The sequence below is a fragment of the Periophthalmus magnuspinnatus genome, chromosome 3 (genome assembly GCF_009829125.3).
Source record: "Periophthalmus magnuspinnatus isolate fPerMag1 chromosome 3, fPerMag1.2.pri, whole genome shotgun sequence".
In the NCBI taxonomy this organism is placed as follows: Eukaryota; Metazoa; Chordata; class Actinopteri; order Gobiiformes; family Gobiidae; genus Periophthalmus; species Periophthalmus magnuspinnatus.
The window spans coordinates 29,988,889-30,007,517 of record NC_047128.1 but is presented as its reverse complement, the minus strand read 5'-3'; the positions used below and the strand labels follow the sequence as shown (position 1 = coordinate 30,007,517).

Below are 18,629 nucleotides of genomic sequence, written 5' to 3'. Positions count from 1 at the left end.
ATTTAGAGCTACATCACAAGTCTTTGTAAAATGCATATGTATTTGGCATGTCATCTCCTGAGAGATGCCTTCATTATACCTGGCTTTTTATTTATCCTGAGAATAATGGCTACATATACGTATGTGTGTGTGTAATTTTAACATTATAAAAGTCACACACCTCCATGCGAAGACATGGATGTTTTAAGACTATTTCTGAGGTTCTTAAAGGAAATGTTAAATGTATATAACCCTGGAGATAAAAATACAATTTTGTGTGTAAAAAGCCAGATCATTTCTCATATTAGTAATTCAAAGGGTCATTTTAATGCTGTCTATTAAATATGTATGAACAGAGAGCATAAGCCCCTGCTCATAAGTTCTTCACCTCGCTGAGACAGCACAGGCACAAGAGCAGCACTGGAGCGGACCAGCCTTCATTAAAACAGCTTGTATTTATGCAGCAGATTAGTGTACGGAGGGTCTGTGGAGAAAGGGAGTGCTAAGAATGGAACCTCTTTGGATTAGTAAGCTACGCGTAGGTCTGATAATTATGGAGAGAAAACCTGCATTGTTCAGGGCTGAGTTTGGCCCGAGTGTTTTGGTCCCTTGGACAGGACAGTGGTGCTGTGTGCTGAAGAGAAGTGAGAGGGCAGCATGCTGCCACCGTTCCATTTAGTCTGCTTAATAAACATGCTGATTAGCATCCCCTAGATGGAGCACAGTGGCATTACAATGCACTCACTTTTCACTGCTCTCCACTGTGCGGCTCAGCTGTGCGCAGGCACAAACTGCTACGGCGGTTCAAGTTTAAGCTTTAGTCTGGGAGGCACTGCCTTTTTGATTTCTTTTTATTGATTTGCTGTTTAAATGCATGTAAATTTTCAAGTATGAAGATACAACAACCCTCACACAACACAACAGAACAGCACTGTGAGGGTTTTATTTCCATATCACGTCCTTTTAGTGCTTGTCATTCCTCAAATTCTAATTCCTTTTGTCTTTGAAGATAATGGCTCATAAATTGTCCTTGTTGTGAGCCAGTTCCTGAAAGCTCATGTTTATGAGTTTTGCCTAGAGGTGTTTATTGGATAAGACACTGTGTCTCCTGCAAAGGTGAACACCATTGTCCTGTTGTTCTGTCATCTCAAAAATAATCTGCTTCTGACAAATGGCAAACAACGCTTTTTTACCTGTAGAGGTGGTCACATCGTAGGATCCAAGATACCTCAAACGCACTAAATGCTAAAAGAAAAAAAGTAAAAAGTAATAATTTACATGGATAAAAGTCTGTTTTCAAAATTGAAAGTAGAACTGTTTTCTGTCAGTCTGTCAAGTCTGCCAAACATTGTGAATGCTTATACTGATAATAATTCCTTTAATGATACTGTCTGGCTCTGAGGGGAAAGACAAGGTGCCAAAGTCCAATTCACTTACGGGACACAGCGGCACAAATGCCTCTGGTTTACGGAAAAGGGCCATGAATTAATAATTGCCCAAATGAGTCGTAAACACTTGGCTCAATTTGTGCTCACTTGGTATGGATGAAGATTTGACTGTAATCATATGCTTTGGACAGGATTGCAGGCTTTGGTAGAAATTACACTTGTTTCTATGTAAACTTATTTATGTAACTTCAAAGTTCACTTTAAACACAACACAACCTATATAACCCATTGATTATATAACATTTACACATATTATTGTGGCATGAATGTGTTGTTTCCATAGTTTAACTGTAATAATTGTAACTTGTCAGTATTAGTAGTCAGTTTTTTGTTTCATTAATGAAGTCTTCTACATGTGTGTCTATGGAGGTACCTGAAAGGTATCAATATTATACATACTATACTATACTATAATTATACTGTCTCAAACAGGACCTAACTGCATGTTGCATACAGGATTTAAAGAGAGCAGATCAGAGCCAGATTTGTGAAGCCCTAATTTACTGTGACAAGAACTAGTACAGTGTTTCTTCACCCCCTCGTCTGTCTCACACACCACATACTAGCTGTTCTTACAGTTAAGTGTAGGTTAATAGAAAGACAAACCTTTTTAGCCTCTCTAGTGCTATATAATAATTTTGATAGCATAAAGTATGTACAGGCTATAGGCTAAATATGATGCATAACCTCTCAGAAAATAGTTTGAAAGTACTGCATAGTATTGCTATAATTTGTTTATGAATAGTTTGCATGTTATTGTAGAATATAGTTTCCATGTTATTGTAGAAGTGTTGTGCACCAGGTTGGAGTTCCTCTGGTGATTTTTTTTGTACTGGTGGACAGAGGTGATGCTGTAGAGTGGTGAGACAGTGCAGTGACTGAGAGGTTAATGTCAGAGAATGGGAGGTTCCTTTTGCTTAACATTGCCTGTGTTTATTGGCGGATATGTTTAATGGGATTGAGTGTGACTGGACCTAATAGGGCCTCCCTGGCTGATCCCTGTGTCTCCGTCCACAGCCTGGTCTCCCACTGGGTAATCAGTTCAAATGGCCCGCTGCTGATTGGAGGTGACGTTTTAATGTCTCCAGCAGGAACATGGTCAGCCCTTCTTAACCTGACCCCCTACCACTGCCCCTCTCTGCGCTACATTGCCCTCTGTTCTCAATTTGCCCTTTTAGGACTGTACAAATCGGGCCAAATGTAACTCTTTATGGTCTTGTTAGGGCTCAGGCAGGACATCTCCTTAAGTTTCATTGTGAGTTCTCTCAGTTGGGGACAAAGTGTATATCTATCTATCCATCTATCTATATGTATGTATGTGCGCATATATATATATATATATATATATATATATATATATATATATATATATATATATATATATATATATATATATACACAAGGACAAAGCATAATCTTCTGTGTGTTATCTTTCCCATTTATTTAAATTCACATTTTTGTATCTATTTCACTAGTACAAAAAAGCCAAAAGGGAATGTCAACTTTGACACCACACAGTCTTATCTGTGTTCAAATGTGTAGCTAGCTTAGCAGTACATCAATATAAGTCTCACGTTTAAGAACTCAACTAAAACTATGTTATTGTAGCGTGAAACCCAAAACTGCCCCCTGAGGTAGACTAATATTATCATTAGAAGTCTTTTGAGTTGTATGAGAGAAGCTCCAAAGCCTCATGTGATCCTCAGCCCAGTTTTGCAGCACACATTTTGTCTTATTAAACACACTTGTATCACATTTAAAGAAGACGTTGCGATGTGCTTTATCCACAGTGTTATTGATTGAGCTGCTCCCATGCTGCCAGTGCTGATCTTTGCCAATGTCTCTGTGCACGTGTTCTAGCTGTGTCCGGCCCTTTTGAGCGGCGCCAGTCGGAGTCCCCGGTCCTCTCCAAAAGGCCCTCTTCTCAGCCCGAGACCTCCGAGAGCCCCTTCTCCACCAAGCGTCCCAGGACAGCCGAGAAGAGCGCTTCGGAGCAGGTGAGGAATCAAGGAGAGAGATGCATAATTAAACTGATGACTTTAGATCAAACCCTTTTGATTAGCCGATTCTTGCTAAAGGTTATCTTATCCTCAATTACCAAGGTCTCATTAGAAATCTCAAAACTTTAGAGTAAAAAATACAGCTAATTATTTCTAGTTAGGCTCCTTACTTTTAATATTAAGTAGAGATTTATGTCTTATTTATATTTTTTAGCTGTGGAGTTTCTAATTGTGTATAAGGTAGAAAATGAAGATGGTATTTGACAGATGAGAGCACTTTGAAGTGGGTGCCAGGACTTGTCGGTTCACACTAACACACACGTCTGTGATCATAGGGATGTGTCCGCTCAGGTTATAGGGGCCGCTCCCCCTCGCACATCTATAGCTGCTCTGTAGCACAGTGAGGTTAGAGATTAGATTAGATTAGATACGGTTGATTTTATAGGAAAATTATGTTGTAAAACTACAGCTTAATAATAATAATTGAACATTACCAACAGTGCTCTGATTTTGATACATTCTGCCTACATATAAACACATTATCTACCAAATACACTCAGATCAGTCCATTCCAACTTTAGCACAATATTGTTGCTATGGGATTTGTTGTTTATGTAATTACTTTACATTTAAGTGATTACTAAACCTAACTAACTGGCCTGTGTAAATAGCGCCTCAGGTTGACAGTGATAGTGGATAGTAATAGTAGAAACAGCTGTAGTGATCACACAATACTACTGAGTTAAGTGCACAGGTAACAAGGTAAAAATGACTGTACATGTTTCCCATTTTAATTTGAATCCTTTTCCCTCAGATGTACCAGTGCCCCTACTGTAAGTTCACCAACACAGACTTGAACCGGCTGAGGATGCACGTGATGACGCAGCACTCGGTCCAGCCCATGCTGCGTTGCCCCCTATGCCAGGACATGCTCAACAATAAGGTCCACCTGCAGTTCCACCTCACTCACCTGCACAGCGTGGCCCCCGACTGTGTGGACAAGCTCGTATCCACAGTAAGTCCCTCTAATGCCACTCTGATCAGCTGTTTGAAAAGATGTCATGTTAGGCCTTTGTAACAACTGTACACTATTCACTCAAGTTTTCCATGAGATAAATTATTTGTTGTTAGTACAAAAAAATATAATAATAACTGCAAATGTTCTTCATAATCAATAGTCAAGAATTGTTTCCGAAATTATGGTTGTACAAAGAGTTTTAAGATTACTTGAAAAATAACTCACAAAATATATATAGCACCATAATAATGAAATAATTTATTTAGAATCTAATTTGACCTATGCCACTATTATGTATGTTGCATCTATTTTAGTCCAGTATATTTTCTGTAATTTGCTTCCTATAGAATCTATTAAAAAGGTCAGATCAGGGAGCACTATGGGGGTCTATGAGGATGACTCACTCAGTTTTAATCAGGCCTCCCCCAGCAGAGAGCTCACTAAGCTATTAAAGTCCTTGTGATTTTTGCCAGACACCCTTTAAATTGCAAACATTATTTTCTTTATCAAACAAAGAATGTTGTTAATTGTAAAATGGCTGCAGGCAATCCCATTGGCTCAGCAGAGATGATTGTGCCTTTTAAGATTTTTCTTTTTTTTCTTTTCATTGTCTTAATGTGCCCATCATCAGAGGCTTCTTTCACCTTTCTTGTAATCACAGTCATTAAAGAGGTGAACTCTGTTTTGTGTTTAAATGGTTTGAAGATGAGCACGTCTTATCCTCTTGTTCATGTATTAATACACTTGACATTACTTTCATGTCTCAGATCAGCAGACTTCTAATCAAAACAGAATTACAATTAGGGAAAACTAATTGTGACAAGGTTAAAAAAAATCTGTATTAAACACTTCTATCAGAATTAAAATAGAGATAGTCGTAAATGCCCATTTTTCCAATCAAAGTTCTGCCACCTTAAATTATGTGCACACCCGTGTTAGACCATACAACCTAAGATTTATATCAACTGCAGTGCACCCAGTGAGAGAGACGCTCACTGCTCTTTGAAGGGAAATAACATTTTATTTGCCCTGTTTTCTTGTAAATCACCGAGCAAATCTTTGCTCTGGTCTGTGCCGTGAAACTAAATGGCTTGCTGGACAATCACAGAATAAAACATTGGTCTATCTGCTGCCCGGCCATCTCCCAGCTCCATCTAGTGAGTAAATGGCACGCACATTAGTATGGTAGATGGCAATATTTATTTCTTTTATAGAGGTTGTAATATACTGAAGTACTATGAGGAGACCGCGATAGAGGAGAGGTAATATAAACTGTATTAGACCAGCACCTTTTATAATAGAGGATGTAGATAGAGGCTGTATTGTTCTTTTCTATGTCACACCACCATTATATACTGTAAGATGGTTTGCAAAAGCCTTTAATCTTAGGTGAATCACTTGCTACTATCTGTGCTTTTAGTTAACTCCATTGAATTATCTTTGTTTCCTTTTCATTTTTTTTTTTTCAAATGGAGATAATCCAAATATTTTGGCTCATTAATTCTGAGTCTGTCTGGGTGATGGCCATTTTGAACTGTTTGCCCATTAGTCAGTCCAAATTAAAAGTGACCTTGGGATCTGACGCCTGCTCCCTCTAATTGGCAAATGAGGCAGTTGCCCAGAGATACCCCACTTTTTAATGACCTTTTTTGTTTGTTTTGTAAATGTTGAGCACCTTATTATCTCACAATGTAATAATAAAGTGTTTTTCTTTGTGCACTAATATGTAAACAATTGATACAAATAAGGGTAATGCACTGCCATGCTTCTAAACACAACGCTCAGTAATTTGTAACATGACCACATTTAACTGTCCATCATCACATTAGTATTTTGAGTCCTCTCTTACCCTTGATCATTCTAAATAAAAAGATGTTACTTTGTCATCATTCCACAAGATTAACACTAGGATTCCTTTGCGCTTTGTCTTTTAAGGTGACAGCTTCGGAAGCATTGCCAGCCAGCATGTTCATACCTGTACCAAGTCCTGACAGAGAGTCCCAGAGCACCCCACATGCAACAACCAACTCCAACTGTGAAGAAATAAAAAAGCAAACTGGTTAGTATTATGGTTTGCAAATACACTGGTTTTGCCTTCATCAATCTATATATCTATATCTATCTATCTGTATCTATCTATCTGTCTATCTATCTATCTATCTGTGATGTCAAATGATGTCTGAATGTTAAGCCATATTTCCTTCTTTTGTTTTATTTTTCACAGAAACCTCAGATCCGGATATTGAGAAGAGTTCATCTCTATCAGCAGAAATTGTCGAAGCACAAAAGTCACCCCCAGAGGACCAGCAATCAGAGAAAGATGATGCTACTGGATTCTTGTGCTGGAAGAAAGGCTGCAACCAAGTGTTCAAATCCTCCAACTCGCTTCAAATTCACTTTAATGAAGTCCACAACAAAAGACCCCAACTGCCTGTCTCAGATCGCCATGTCTACAAGTATCGCTGTAACCAGTGCAGCCTGGCATTCAAAACTGTGGAGAAACTGCAACTCCATTCTCAATACCATGTAATCAGAGCAGCCACCATGTGCTGTCTATGCCAGAGGAGCTTTAGGACACTACAAGCCTTAAAGAAACATCTAGAAACCAGTCATCTTGAACTGAGTGAGGCAGATATACAACAGCTCTATGGAGGTCTACTTATGAATGGAGATCTTATGGTTATGAGTGAGCTAGCTCTTGGTGAGGACCCGAGCATGCTGGGAGAAGATGACAAAGATGGAGAGGAAAGTGATCCAGAGGAAAAACAAAGTCCAACAGGAAGTGACACAGGCTCACTGCAGGAGGATTCTGGATCTGAACCTAAACGTGCTTTACCCTTTAGAAAAGGTCCCAACTTTACCATGGAGAAGTTCTTGGATCCATCTCGACCTTTCAAGTGCACTGTTTGCAAAGAGTCTTTTACGCAGAAAAACATCCTTCTAGTTCACTACAACTCAGTCTCCCACCTGCACAAAGTCAAGAGAGCTCTTCAGGAGTCCACCACAGGCCAGCCTGAGCCCACTAGCAGCCCTGATAACAAACCATTCAAGTGCAGCACCTGTAATGTGGCATACAGTCAGAGCTCCACTCTGGAGATACATATGCGCTCAGTCTTGCATCAGACCAAGGCCAGAGCGGCTAAACTGGAGGCAGCAGGAGGTAGTACTGCATCTGCTAGTAACTTAACCAGTGGAGGGTCTAGCAACAGCACTTCAACACCAAGTCCAAGCCCCGCAAGTAACTCAACATCAACCTCCACTAACCACACATCCTCCACCACTCATGCTACCCACAGTGCACATGGAGGAAACCATGTTAGCCAGACTCATGGCCTTGAAAGTCTAGGGAACTCCTCTATGAGCAGTCACTCTTCTCTATCTGACAACCATGAAGTGAAAAAGTCTAAATTATCTGATCTGATGTCTGTCAAAGGCCAGCAGCAACAGTTACAGCAACAACAGCAGCAGTTGGCTCAGGCTCAAGCCCAGGCCCAGGCACAGCTCCAACAAGAACTCCAGCAGCAGGCCGCACTGCTCCAGTCCCAGCTCTTCAACCCGGCACTACTGCAGCACTTCCCAATGACAACCGACGCACTTCTACCACTGCAGCAGCAGCAGCTCTTATTCCCCTTCTACATCCCTGGAGCAGAATTCCAACTGAACCCTGAGATAAGCCTTGCAAGCTCAGCACTTGGCCTGGCAGGATCCTCTACCAGCTCTCTGTTGGAGGATCTGAAGAACTCTGCCCAACAGAGCTGTTTACAGCAGCAACTCATGCACCATCACCTCCAACAGCAGCAGCAACAGTCTCAGCAGCAGGCTCAGGGGCAAATGGCACTGCTGCAGCAGAGTGCATCTCTCCTCCAGCAAGTTGAAAGCAAACAGAAAGCATCCAGCTCTCAGAATGACAAAGACAGAGACACTCAGAGAGACAAGGACATCTCAGATAAGAAAGAAGAGCATGCTAACAGAGACTCTGTAGACAACAAGATGAAAGACAAAAAAGACATTCAGAACATAGCACTGAACATGAACCATGACCCAGGCATGCTACCACCAAGGATTGCCTCAGATGCTCGTGGAAATGCCACCAAAGCCCTTCTTGAAAACTTTGGCTTCGAGTTAGTAATCCAGTACAATGAGAATAAACAGAAAGTCCAGAAGAAGCCAGTTGGGACTACAGGACCAAGTGGTCCAGGTGGGATCATAAGAGTGGTGGACCCTGTGGAGGGCCTGGAGAAACTGGAATGTGAGGTTTGTGGGAAGCTCTTTTCAAACATCCTTATTCTGAAGAGCCATCAGGAACACATCCATCAGTCCTTCTTCCCTTTTCGATCCCTCGAGAGATTTGCTAAGGAGTACAGAGAACATTATGACAAACTGTATCCACTGAGACCTTCTACACCAGAACCCACAGCTGCTCCCGCCCCTCCTCCTCCTCCTCCACCACCACCCCCTCCTCAAAGAGCCCCCACCCCAAACATTCCTGTTAGTGCAGCCTCACTTACCCCGCCCACTGTACCTCCAGCCCAACCACCCGTCCAAATGGCACAGATCCCAATGCCAATGGACCTGCCCCTGTTTTCTCCCCTAATGATGCAGCCAATGTCCCTACAGTCCCTGCCCAGTCAGCTGCAGACACAGTTACCCTCAGTGGAGCCAAGCCTTGCATCAGACCTAGCCCAGCTTTATCAGCAGCAGTTGACACCAGCTATGTTACAGGCACAACAAAATAAAAGGCCAAGAACACGTATCACAGATGATCAACTTAGAGTACTACGACAGTATTTTGACATCAACAATTCACCAAATGAGGACCAGATAAAAGAAATGGCTGACAAGTCTGGCCTGCCACAAAAAGTAATAAAGCATTGGTTCAGAAATACCCTCTTCAAAGAGCGACAGCGTAACAAAGATTCTCCATATAACTTTAACAATCCACCTACAACAACTCTTGAAGATACAAAAGTTGACTCAAAACCACCTTCTCCTGAGCCAATGAAACAAGAATATTATGGGAGTAAGAGATCTTCCAGAACAAGATTCACTGACTACCAGCTGAGAGTCCTCCAAGACTTTTTTGATGCCAATGCGTATCCAAAAGATGATGAATTTGAACAGCTTTCTAACCTCCTGAGCCTTCCCACACGTGTCATTGTGGTGTGGTTCCAAAATGCCCGACAAAAGGCCAGAAAAAATTATGAAAATCAAGGAGAGGGTGCAAAAGAGGGTGAAAGGCGGGAACTTACAAATGACCGCTACATCCGCACCTCTAACCTAAACTACCAATGCAAGAAATGCAGTTTGGTGTTCCAACGCATTTTTGATTTGATAAAACACCAGAAAAAGTTATGTTACAAAGATGAGGATGAGGATGGACAGTATGACAGTCACAATGAGGATTCTATGGAACTTTCCCATGATTGTTACACCCCTTCTGGGTCATCCTGCCATACTCCAATGCCCTCCTCTTCAAGCCTATGCCCACTGCCTCCTAACAATTCAGCTTTCTCCCAGCTCACATCCAATGAAAAAGAAGCAACATCACCAGCAACCTCCTCAAACCTATTTGATGAAAAACCTAAACAGTTACCAGAAATCTCATCTGACCCTAGAGAAAATCAAACCACTATCAAGCAAGAAGTTGTCCACCAGCCCCAACCTGAGACACAGCACAGATCTCAAAGAGATGAGAAGATTCAAAATCTCTCCAAAACTTTGAAGCGCTCATCTCCATCATTCTCTCAACAACAAGCACAGTGCGGCCCTTCAGGCTCTCAAACTAGCCAGGCCCCCTCACAGAGCTCTCACATGGGACTCAACCCTCACCTCACCTCTGCCTCACAACAGCTGGCCCAGCACATAATACCATACCAGTGTGAGCAGTGTAAGATCGCCTTCCCTTCCTTTGAGCACTGGCAGGAACACCAGCAGTTACACTTTCTTTCTGTGCAAAACCAGTTCATCCACCCTCAGTTCCTTGACCGCCCAATCGACATGCCGTTCATGTTATTTGATCCCAGCAATCCTCTCCTGGCAAGCCAGCTTCTCTCAGGGGCAATGCCACAGATCCCTAGCAGCTCTGCCACCTCACCCTCCACCCCCACCTCCACCATGAATTCTCTCAAGAGGAAGTTAGAGGAGAAAGCAGGCACTAGCCCTGGTGAGAATGACAGCACAAACAGTGGAGAAGAGCCACAGAGAGACAAAAGGCTTCGAACCACTATCACTCCTGAGCAGCTAGAAATCCTTTATCAGAAGTATTTATTGGACTCTAATCCTACTCGGAAGATGCTTGACCACATTGCTCATGAGGTGGGATTAAAGAAGAGAGTGGTTCAAGTGTGGTTTCAGAATACAAGAGCAAGAGAAAGAAAAGGCCAGTTTAGAGCAGTGGGGCCTGCCCAAGCTCACCGCAGGTGCCCCTTCTGCAGAGCTCTGTTCAAAGCAAAGACTGCTCTGGAAGCACACATTCGGTCTCGACACTGGCATGAAGCCAAAAGGGCTGGCTATAATCTGGCTCTTTCTGCTATGTTACCTGACCAAGACGGTATGCCAAAAATGGATGCTTTAGATCCATCAACCTTTTCGCAGTTGCTCTCTGCTAACAATGATGTACAGGGTGCATCCATGTCACCTGTGAACAAGGGCTTGGATCTGTCTCCAAGGGCTTTGCTCAGCCCCTCGTCTATTAAAGTGGAAGGAATGGAAGATTATGAAAATGCCACTATGTCCTCTGTCAACCTAAGCTTTGATCAGAGCAAACTTGATAATGACGACTGCTCCTCTGTGAATACGGCTATCACTGACACAACAACTGGTGATGAGGCTAATGCAGATAATGACAGTGCTGATGCCAAGCACAGCCAGAGTGGTAGTGATTACCTGTCTAAGTCTGGGGGTACAGTTCCTCTGCTTGAAAATGATGATCACATGTCCTCTGGGTTGGTTAGCCCTGCAAGCTATTACGCTAAAGACTATGAGAATGAAAACATGATTGACCACAGTGAGACATCCAGCCTGGCTGATCCCTGCTCCCCCAGCCCTGGAGCCTCTGGCAGCAGGAGCCTTGATGGTTCCGACCGCCCGGGCCAAAAGCGCTTCCGAACCCAAATGACAAACCTCCAGCTTAAAGTGTTGAAGTCTTGCTTTAATGACTATAGGACGCCCACTATGCTGGAGTGTGAGGTGCTTGGCAATGACATTGGACTTCCAAAGAGAGTGGTTCAGGTGTGGTTTCAAAATGCTCGTGCCAAGGAGAAAAAGGCAAAGCTCAACATGGCAAAGCATTTTGGGATAAATCAAACGTCTTATGAGGGGCCCAAGACAGAGTGCACCTTGTGTGGTGTCAAGTACAGTGCTCGCCTCTCTGTTCGTGACCACATCTTTTCCCAGCAACATATTGCTAAAGTCAAAGACACTATCGGCAGTCAGATTGACAAAGAAAAGGAATACTTTGACCCAGCTACTGTCCGCCAACTTATGGCCCAGCAAGAGATGGACCGTATTAAAAAAGCCAATGAAGTTTTAGGACTGGCTCAGCAGCAGGCCATGCAGCAGCAGGGGATGTTTGATAATCCTGCTATGCAAGCGCTGAATCTCCAGTCTGCTTATCCAAATCTACAAGGCATTCCACCTGTCCTGTTGCCTGGGGTTGGAAGCCCCTCTCTTTCCAGCTTTAATTCGTCTAATTCAGGTATATTTTTAGTTCTTATTTTATATGATTCTTATTTTATATGATTTATATGATTATTAAATGTGATCTGTTTATTTATTTAATTAATTAATTAATTACATTTAAAATGCAAATTAAATCAGAGTCAGTCAGAGAGTCTTAAATTCAAAATCTAAACATAAATACAAGCCCATACATATCCATACAGGCTGCTACATAAAATATTTACATTATTTCTAATCTCGTGTCCAATATTAACTGTCTGTTTGTGTTGTTGTGTTTGTTTCAGCTTTAACTCCTCCTAAACCTTCGAACCTTCTGAATATGCCTGGTGCCAGTGTTCCCTCGCCAAGTCTCCCGACGTCTGGATTGCCTAACAAGCCCCCCTCGTCTACGTCCTTGACCTCGCCCAGCCCTGCCCAGACCAGCACATCTGTGTCTCACTCCAGCTCTACTACCACCTCTTCTTCTTCCTCCACTCAGTCCATGTCCCGGGCCGACCATCCCAAAGAGCGTGATGCTGAGAGGCAAAGAGAAAAGGAAAAGTCCAAGGAGAAACCTGAAAAGTCCCAGACTCCTTCATCCACTGGAAGTACCCCCGCCCCTTCCACCTCTGCAGCCAGCGCCAAAAAGGACAAACCGGACACTGCTGTTCCTGCCACTTCTATGCCCACCCCTGGTATGGAGTATGTGGTAGACCCCGCACAGCTTCAGGCCCTTCAAGCTGCCCTTGCCACTGACCCCACCGCTCTTCTCACTAACCAGTTCCTGCCCTACTTCATGCCTGGTTTTTCCCCTTATTACACACCACAGATCCCTGGAGCCCTCCAAGGGGGCTACCTACAACCAATGTATGGTATGGAGAGCTTGTTCCCCTATAACCCATCACTGTCCCAAGCCCTGATGGGCCTGTCCCCAGGGTCCCTGCTGCAGCACTACCAGCAATATCAGCAGAGCCTGCAGGAAGCACTCCAGCAGCAGCAGCGGCAGCTTCAGCAGATCCAGCAACCCAAGACAAGCCAAACCCCAAACAATTCTCAGATCATGGGGAAAGATTCAGCGAAAGAGCCAGTGAAAAATGAAGAGCAAAAGAGTGGTGAGCCCCAAAGCACTTCCTCCTCTGGCTCTCATAACAAAGCCCCTTCCGAGCAGAATGAGGTGGATGGCAAAGCCGTGGAACCCCATCTAGATCAGTTCATTGTCCCTAAAGTCCATTATAAACTTGCGTGCCGAAAATGTCAAGCAGTTTTCAGTAAAGAAGAAGCTGCTGTTGCCCACATAAAGTCAAACTGTTTTTTTGGTCAAGCTGTTTCAAACCTGCAGGAGATGTTGCTGCGTGTCCCTGGTGGCACAGGCTCAGGGGGTGGAAGTCTCTACGACTGCCTGGCTTGTGAAACTACATTGGACGGGGAGAAAGCTCTCAGTCAACACCTGGAATCGGCATTGCACAAACACAGAACAATCAAGCGATCGGTCAGAAATGCCAAAGAGCACGTTACTAGTTTATTACCTCACTCTTCAGCCTGCTTCCCCAGTCCTAACACCGCATCTACCTCGCAGTCTGCCACTCACCCCATCAGCAGCCCCCCTCCCACCACATCGGCCGCCATGTCCACCTCTCCTGTGTCCTCTTCGCTGTGCTCTTCTTCCTCATCTACCAGCCCAGTCAACACCACAGCCGCTGGGAAAGCCTGGCCCCAGGTCCCTTTCAACAGAGCTTTAGCTGGAAAGCCCAACGCCAGTCCCTCCTCTTCGTCATTCCCCCCAGTGTCCTCACCTTCAACGGTTACCTCAAGTTCATTGAGCACCTCAGGAGTTCAGACCTCGATACCAACAGACGTCTTTAGTGACGAGTCGGACTCTGACAGCAGTCAGAAGTCACTGGACAGGCTGGGCCGGCCGGCGGAGGAGCCGCAGCAGCCCACCTTTGTCAAAGACAGTAATAGTTGTAGTAGTACTCTCACTAGTGTAGGAACAGACTCCATCAGATTGTAAAAGAGCTTTCTGTGATGGACAATATTTAAAGAAAAATTAAAAAGACAAAAAAAATCTCAAATGGGAAAAACATAAAAAGCAGCAATGTTAAAATACATTTAAGTATACAAACAACAAACAATTTCAGAAAAAGATGTGTAAAGACTAACTGCAATTCCAAAGCTTGTAACCAAAAATGTAAATGTTAGTGGATTGTTTTCCCATATCAACATGCTGGTTTTCATTTTTGTTCTTTTAATTGTTTTGTTAAAACCAACTATACATGCATCCTAACACATGAGAATAGAAAAGATTGCTGCAGTTATGTTTTGGGTATTGATAAAAAGGTGTACATTATGTAAGTGGACTGCCTCAAAGTCGACAAATTGCCCAAGAACCCCTTTGGAAGAATCTGAGTGCCGTTTGTCCCTTTGTTTTGTTTTAAGTTCTCTGTAATAGCACAGTCACCAAAAGCCAGTATGTACTGTATGGGAGAATAGTCTATCAGTTATCTTGCTATTTAAGCATTCAGATACCAATGGCTTGCAAAGTGAATAATGTAATGTCTATTTTATTCTCAGGTCAAGAGCTCACAGCTGTTTTTTTTTCAGTTACAGTAATTCATGTTTTACATGTTTTGTTTTGAACCGCCATTAAGCATAAGTTTTATTTCAAAAGATTTTACAGAAGGCATTGATTTACGGGCATTCAAATTGGGTAAATAATGTGCTGTTTTCCACAATAAGAATCTTTTTAATGGGTGAAATTGCAATCCCGTTTGTACCCAAGGACACCAGTGCTGACATGACAGATTGGATGAATGAAAACTCCTTCTGTATTTACGGTAGACTTTGGTGTTACACAATGTTGCATTGGGAATGAATTTAAAAATAATGCTAGGATGAAAAAAAAAACTTTGTACATTTAGCTTTTGTATTGTCCGAATTAAGGACATCTGATTTGATGTTGTCTTGGTCATTCCAATAGACTAGATTAGCAACAATTAATTTATATGTTTTATTTTCTTGGGAAAGTTTCACCCGATGCCCCTCCTGACAAGACAGGACATTCGTCTATTATTTAAATTCTTTAGTTGGTTGGGAATGGTCCAACCTAAAGATCCTGGGTGAAATCTAATATATTATTTAATTTAATGTGTTACCTTTGTGCACTTATCACTATTTGACTCTCACTTGCTCCTCTCTGGCACTTAGTTTGTTCATCTGCGTTTGTGGAATACACTACAAAGCAGCTTTTCTTCTTAATGTAGTGTGGCTACAGTATTTGTTTTCATTTGGACATTTTTGTTGTCATAAATGAAAATGAAAAGAATACTAATAATAATTCTCACGCTTTAAGACAAAAGAGAATCCAAAGACTAAACACTTTCACCATTGGTGCATAAAGATAAGAGGCTCCTTTATACTTGAGGATTTGTTGCTGTTTTAGAGGAGAGAACATAACGTTTAAAGATAAAGAAGTACGCATTAGAGTTGCCGTTCGGTGGCTTTTTTACGTAAATACCAAAAACCAAAAAGGGCCCATGTCCTTGCATTGTGGAGTAGCACCGTTACAGAGCCATTGCAGTTTGTAAGATAGAGGTTATTAATCTTTCTTTGACTTTTTGTCACATTCAAATGTCCATTTTTTTAAAGAAAATGTATAAGGTCTGGTCTTCAAGGACAAACATTTGCTGCTAATGTAGAATTTTGAAAGAAAAAAGAATACCTAGATGCATGCTCATTTTGCTTTTGGCTAAGCTTTAACTAAAACAATAAACCAATTTCTTGCCTCTGCAACACCTTTTTTTCTTGTTGCAAAAACGGAACTTTGAAGACTGTGAATATATGTTCCAAAGGACATTTTGACTTTTTTTTAACAGACCAATGTTTAAAGCCAATGATCTATACAGTTTGTAAAGAACAGTGCATTCCAAATATCACTATGGATTTTTTTCTTAAGCAAGGACTGAACCTGTTTCATTGCTTTGAACTGTCACAATCTTTTACTTTTCTCATGTTTAAAGTGACTGTAAACTGTTGTGTAAATTCTTTGCATCACCTCCATGTGTCATTGTGCTGGCATGGAAACATGGCTGATCCCCCTCCATCCAGTCGAGGTTGTCACTCACTTGAACAGCAAGTAAATAGTGGTTACCAAAAATGTATATAATACATCTGGTACTGAGGCATCTCTAGGTTTAGTCTCATTCTGTTAGTCTCCATGTTACTGATCTCAGAAGGAAAGGCTGCTGTGTGCTTGTCCACTCCCCTCTCTCACCTCCGTATCACACAGGCCACTGGTTCTTAAAGGGACGTCTTCATTCCAAAGCATTATTTCTGGAAAAGGTTCTTTGAAGATGTCCCTGGGAACGTTTAAGGCTACTTTTCATGTCCAAAGAAGTCACAAACTCCATCTTACTGCAATGGAAATATAGTAGTGGTGTACCTATTTTTTTCCTCTTCCAGAGCCCTTAACCCCCCTTAACCTATTATTGATAAATCTATGAATAAAAAAGTTTTTATTTTTAAAACCGAGACATATTTAAAAATGTGAAGAACTACTTTTTTGGCCATTCTTGTATAGCTGATATGATTCTCCTGACGGCACAATCTCCAAAGTCTTTATGTAACAAGCAATGTGATTGGGTGTTCCAGCATGCTGTGAAAGTCACTATAGATTAGGTCTACAAGCTTTCTTGAATTTCCAGTCCGATAATATATTCTTACTGTAATTAAATCCCTTGTGTGTGTGGATTTCCTTTGTTTTATGTTATTTTATATGAATTATTTTATTTCTGTATATTACTTTTATATTATAAATTAACACTAGCTTTAATTTGAATTGCTTTAAACTAAATCAGACCTGGCCACTTTATGGTGTGAGTAGTTCTTCATAGTGATTGTCAATAGTTTCCAATGTGTAATCTTTTGGGCTCTTATGTGGCAGTGTCCACTTGACATGAACTATGTGTGAGGTTGTATGCTAACGTGCATGTTTTGTTTAGTTTTTTTTATTTCTTTATTTTAGTGTATGTTACACACCAAAACAAGATGAACCACAAAGTTAATATTCCAAAACTCATTTGTAACCGTAGGAGAATGAGGAGACTGAAGCACTGAGCATTTTGATTTGAAAATCTGAATGTGGCCAAAGCTTTATGCAGTTTGAAACAAAACTTACAATTCATTTAAAACCTGTGCCCTATTTGACATGCATAAGTGTATATTGAAACATGGCACAAACGTACATTGGGATACTTGATGTTAGTGATTATTGGGAGGATAAGGCAAGCTATTTGCTGTAGATGCCATCGTTTTGCCCACTGTGAAAATGTATACAGATATAAATATATTTAAAACAAGACAACAACGTTTTTGAGATTAAAAAGTGAATGAAAAGTGACTAAAAGGAAGAAGTGCAAAGGACCCTGGGAAGTTTTTGGGAGATACAGGAGGACACTCTGAGCTGATAGAACAGCTCGCCTACAGCTTTAAAAACCACCTTCTTGTTTCGGGAATGGACTCTTTAACCAATGGCAGAGATGAACTGTATGCCTGGCTGCCTCTTCCCTCTTTCTGCTTGTGCTCTTTTGACGCTGGACGTGCTCCAGGCGTTACCGAACATGGGGCGCATCTTTTTTCATTCACGTTTACCTGTTTGCTCAGTCCTACCGGCAGCTCGTCCTCACTCCGTTCATTGCTTCACCCACACAAAGAGTATTAGGCCCAGTGAGGGAGTGAGGGCCGGCATCTCCAAGCTGTCACACTTTTAAAGGGGGGCAGTTACACTTAAAAAGCGTATTAACCAAAATGTAACAACAACCAAACTAACAACCAAACAACCATTTTTAGCTCCAAAACTTCAAAGACAAACTGTTACATGGAGCTGTCTGTTCCTTTTGTGACTTCTGGTGCCACAATGTTTTTTATGCTTTGTTGATTTGTTTTGTTTATTTTATTTTTCTTGAATTTCTCCTCCTTCGAGCCTCATAAGCATGGCTCTGTGGCTCCAGGCAGCCCACCCGAGGGTAGAAAAAAACAGCCTTGCAATGTACAAAAAAGAGCAAGTTAAACCAAAAATGTTGTTCTTGATGTCTTTTCTATACTGTAGTCTTGTTAGCTTTTTTGTTACTGTATATGATGAAGATTTCCAAACTGTACCAAATGACATGGAAACTAACATTACAGACCACATGGAACTTCAGACTTTTAAAGAAACTTTTGTCACAGAACCTTGTTGTCCTAGTTAAGTTGATTGTAGATGGTAATTGAATATACTCCTTTGAAAATATTTCATCAAGTATGTTTCTTGCTCATTGTGATACATTAAAAAATATGAGCATAAGCTATGGTGGCTCACGACTCGTTTTTGTATGTCTGATTTTACACCTGAAACACTACATCTGTACATGTACTATTATCACTTTATTCATCCACGGAGCAATGTTATTATGCCACTGATGTAAGTATTGGGGCTTTGCAACTTTCCAAGGAGCAGACTTAAAAATAGTAAATAGTAAGTAAGTAAAGTCC

At 41.6% G+C, this 18,629-nt stretch overlaps 1 protein-coding gene across 3 annotated transcripts in view; it reads left to right on the top strand.

Moving 5' to 3' along the window:
* zfhx3b (zinc finger homeobox 3b) overlaps nt 1-18,413 on the top strand; it is a 107,002-nt gene extending 88,589 nt beyond the window's left edge. For all 3 annotated transcript variants that reach the window (XM_055229055.1, XM_055229049.1, XM_033991719.2), the window contains 5 exons: nt 3,288-3,424; nt 4,242-4,442; nt 6,381-6,504; nt 6,670-12,141; nt 12,410-18,413. In XM_055229055.1, coding sequence (XP_055085030.1) covers nt 3,288-3,424; nt 4,242-4,442; nt 6,381-6,504; nt 6,670-12,141; nt 12,410-14,115 — 7,640 coding nt within the window. In that variant the 3' untranslated portion in view covers nt 14,116-18,413. The remainder of the gene's footprint in view (nt 1-3,287; nt 3,425-4,241; nt 4,443-6,380; nt 6,505-6,669; nt 12,142-12,409) is intronic.
* Nucleotides 18,414-18,629: the final 216 nt, after the last annotated feature.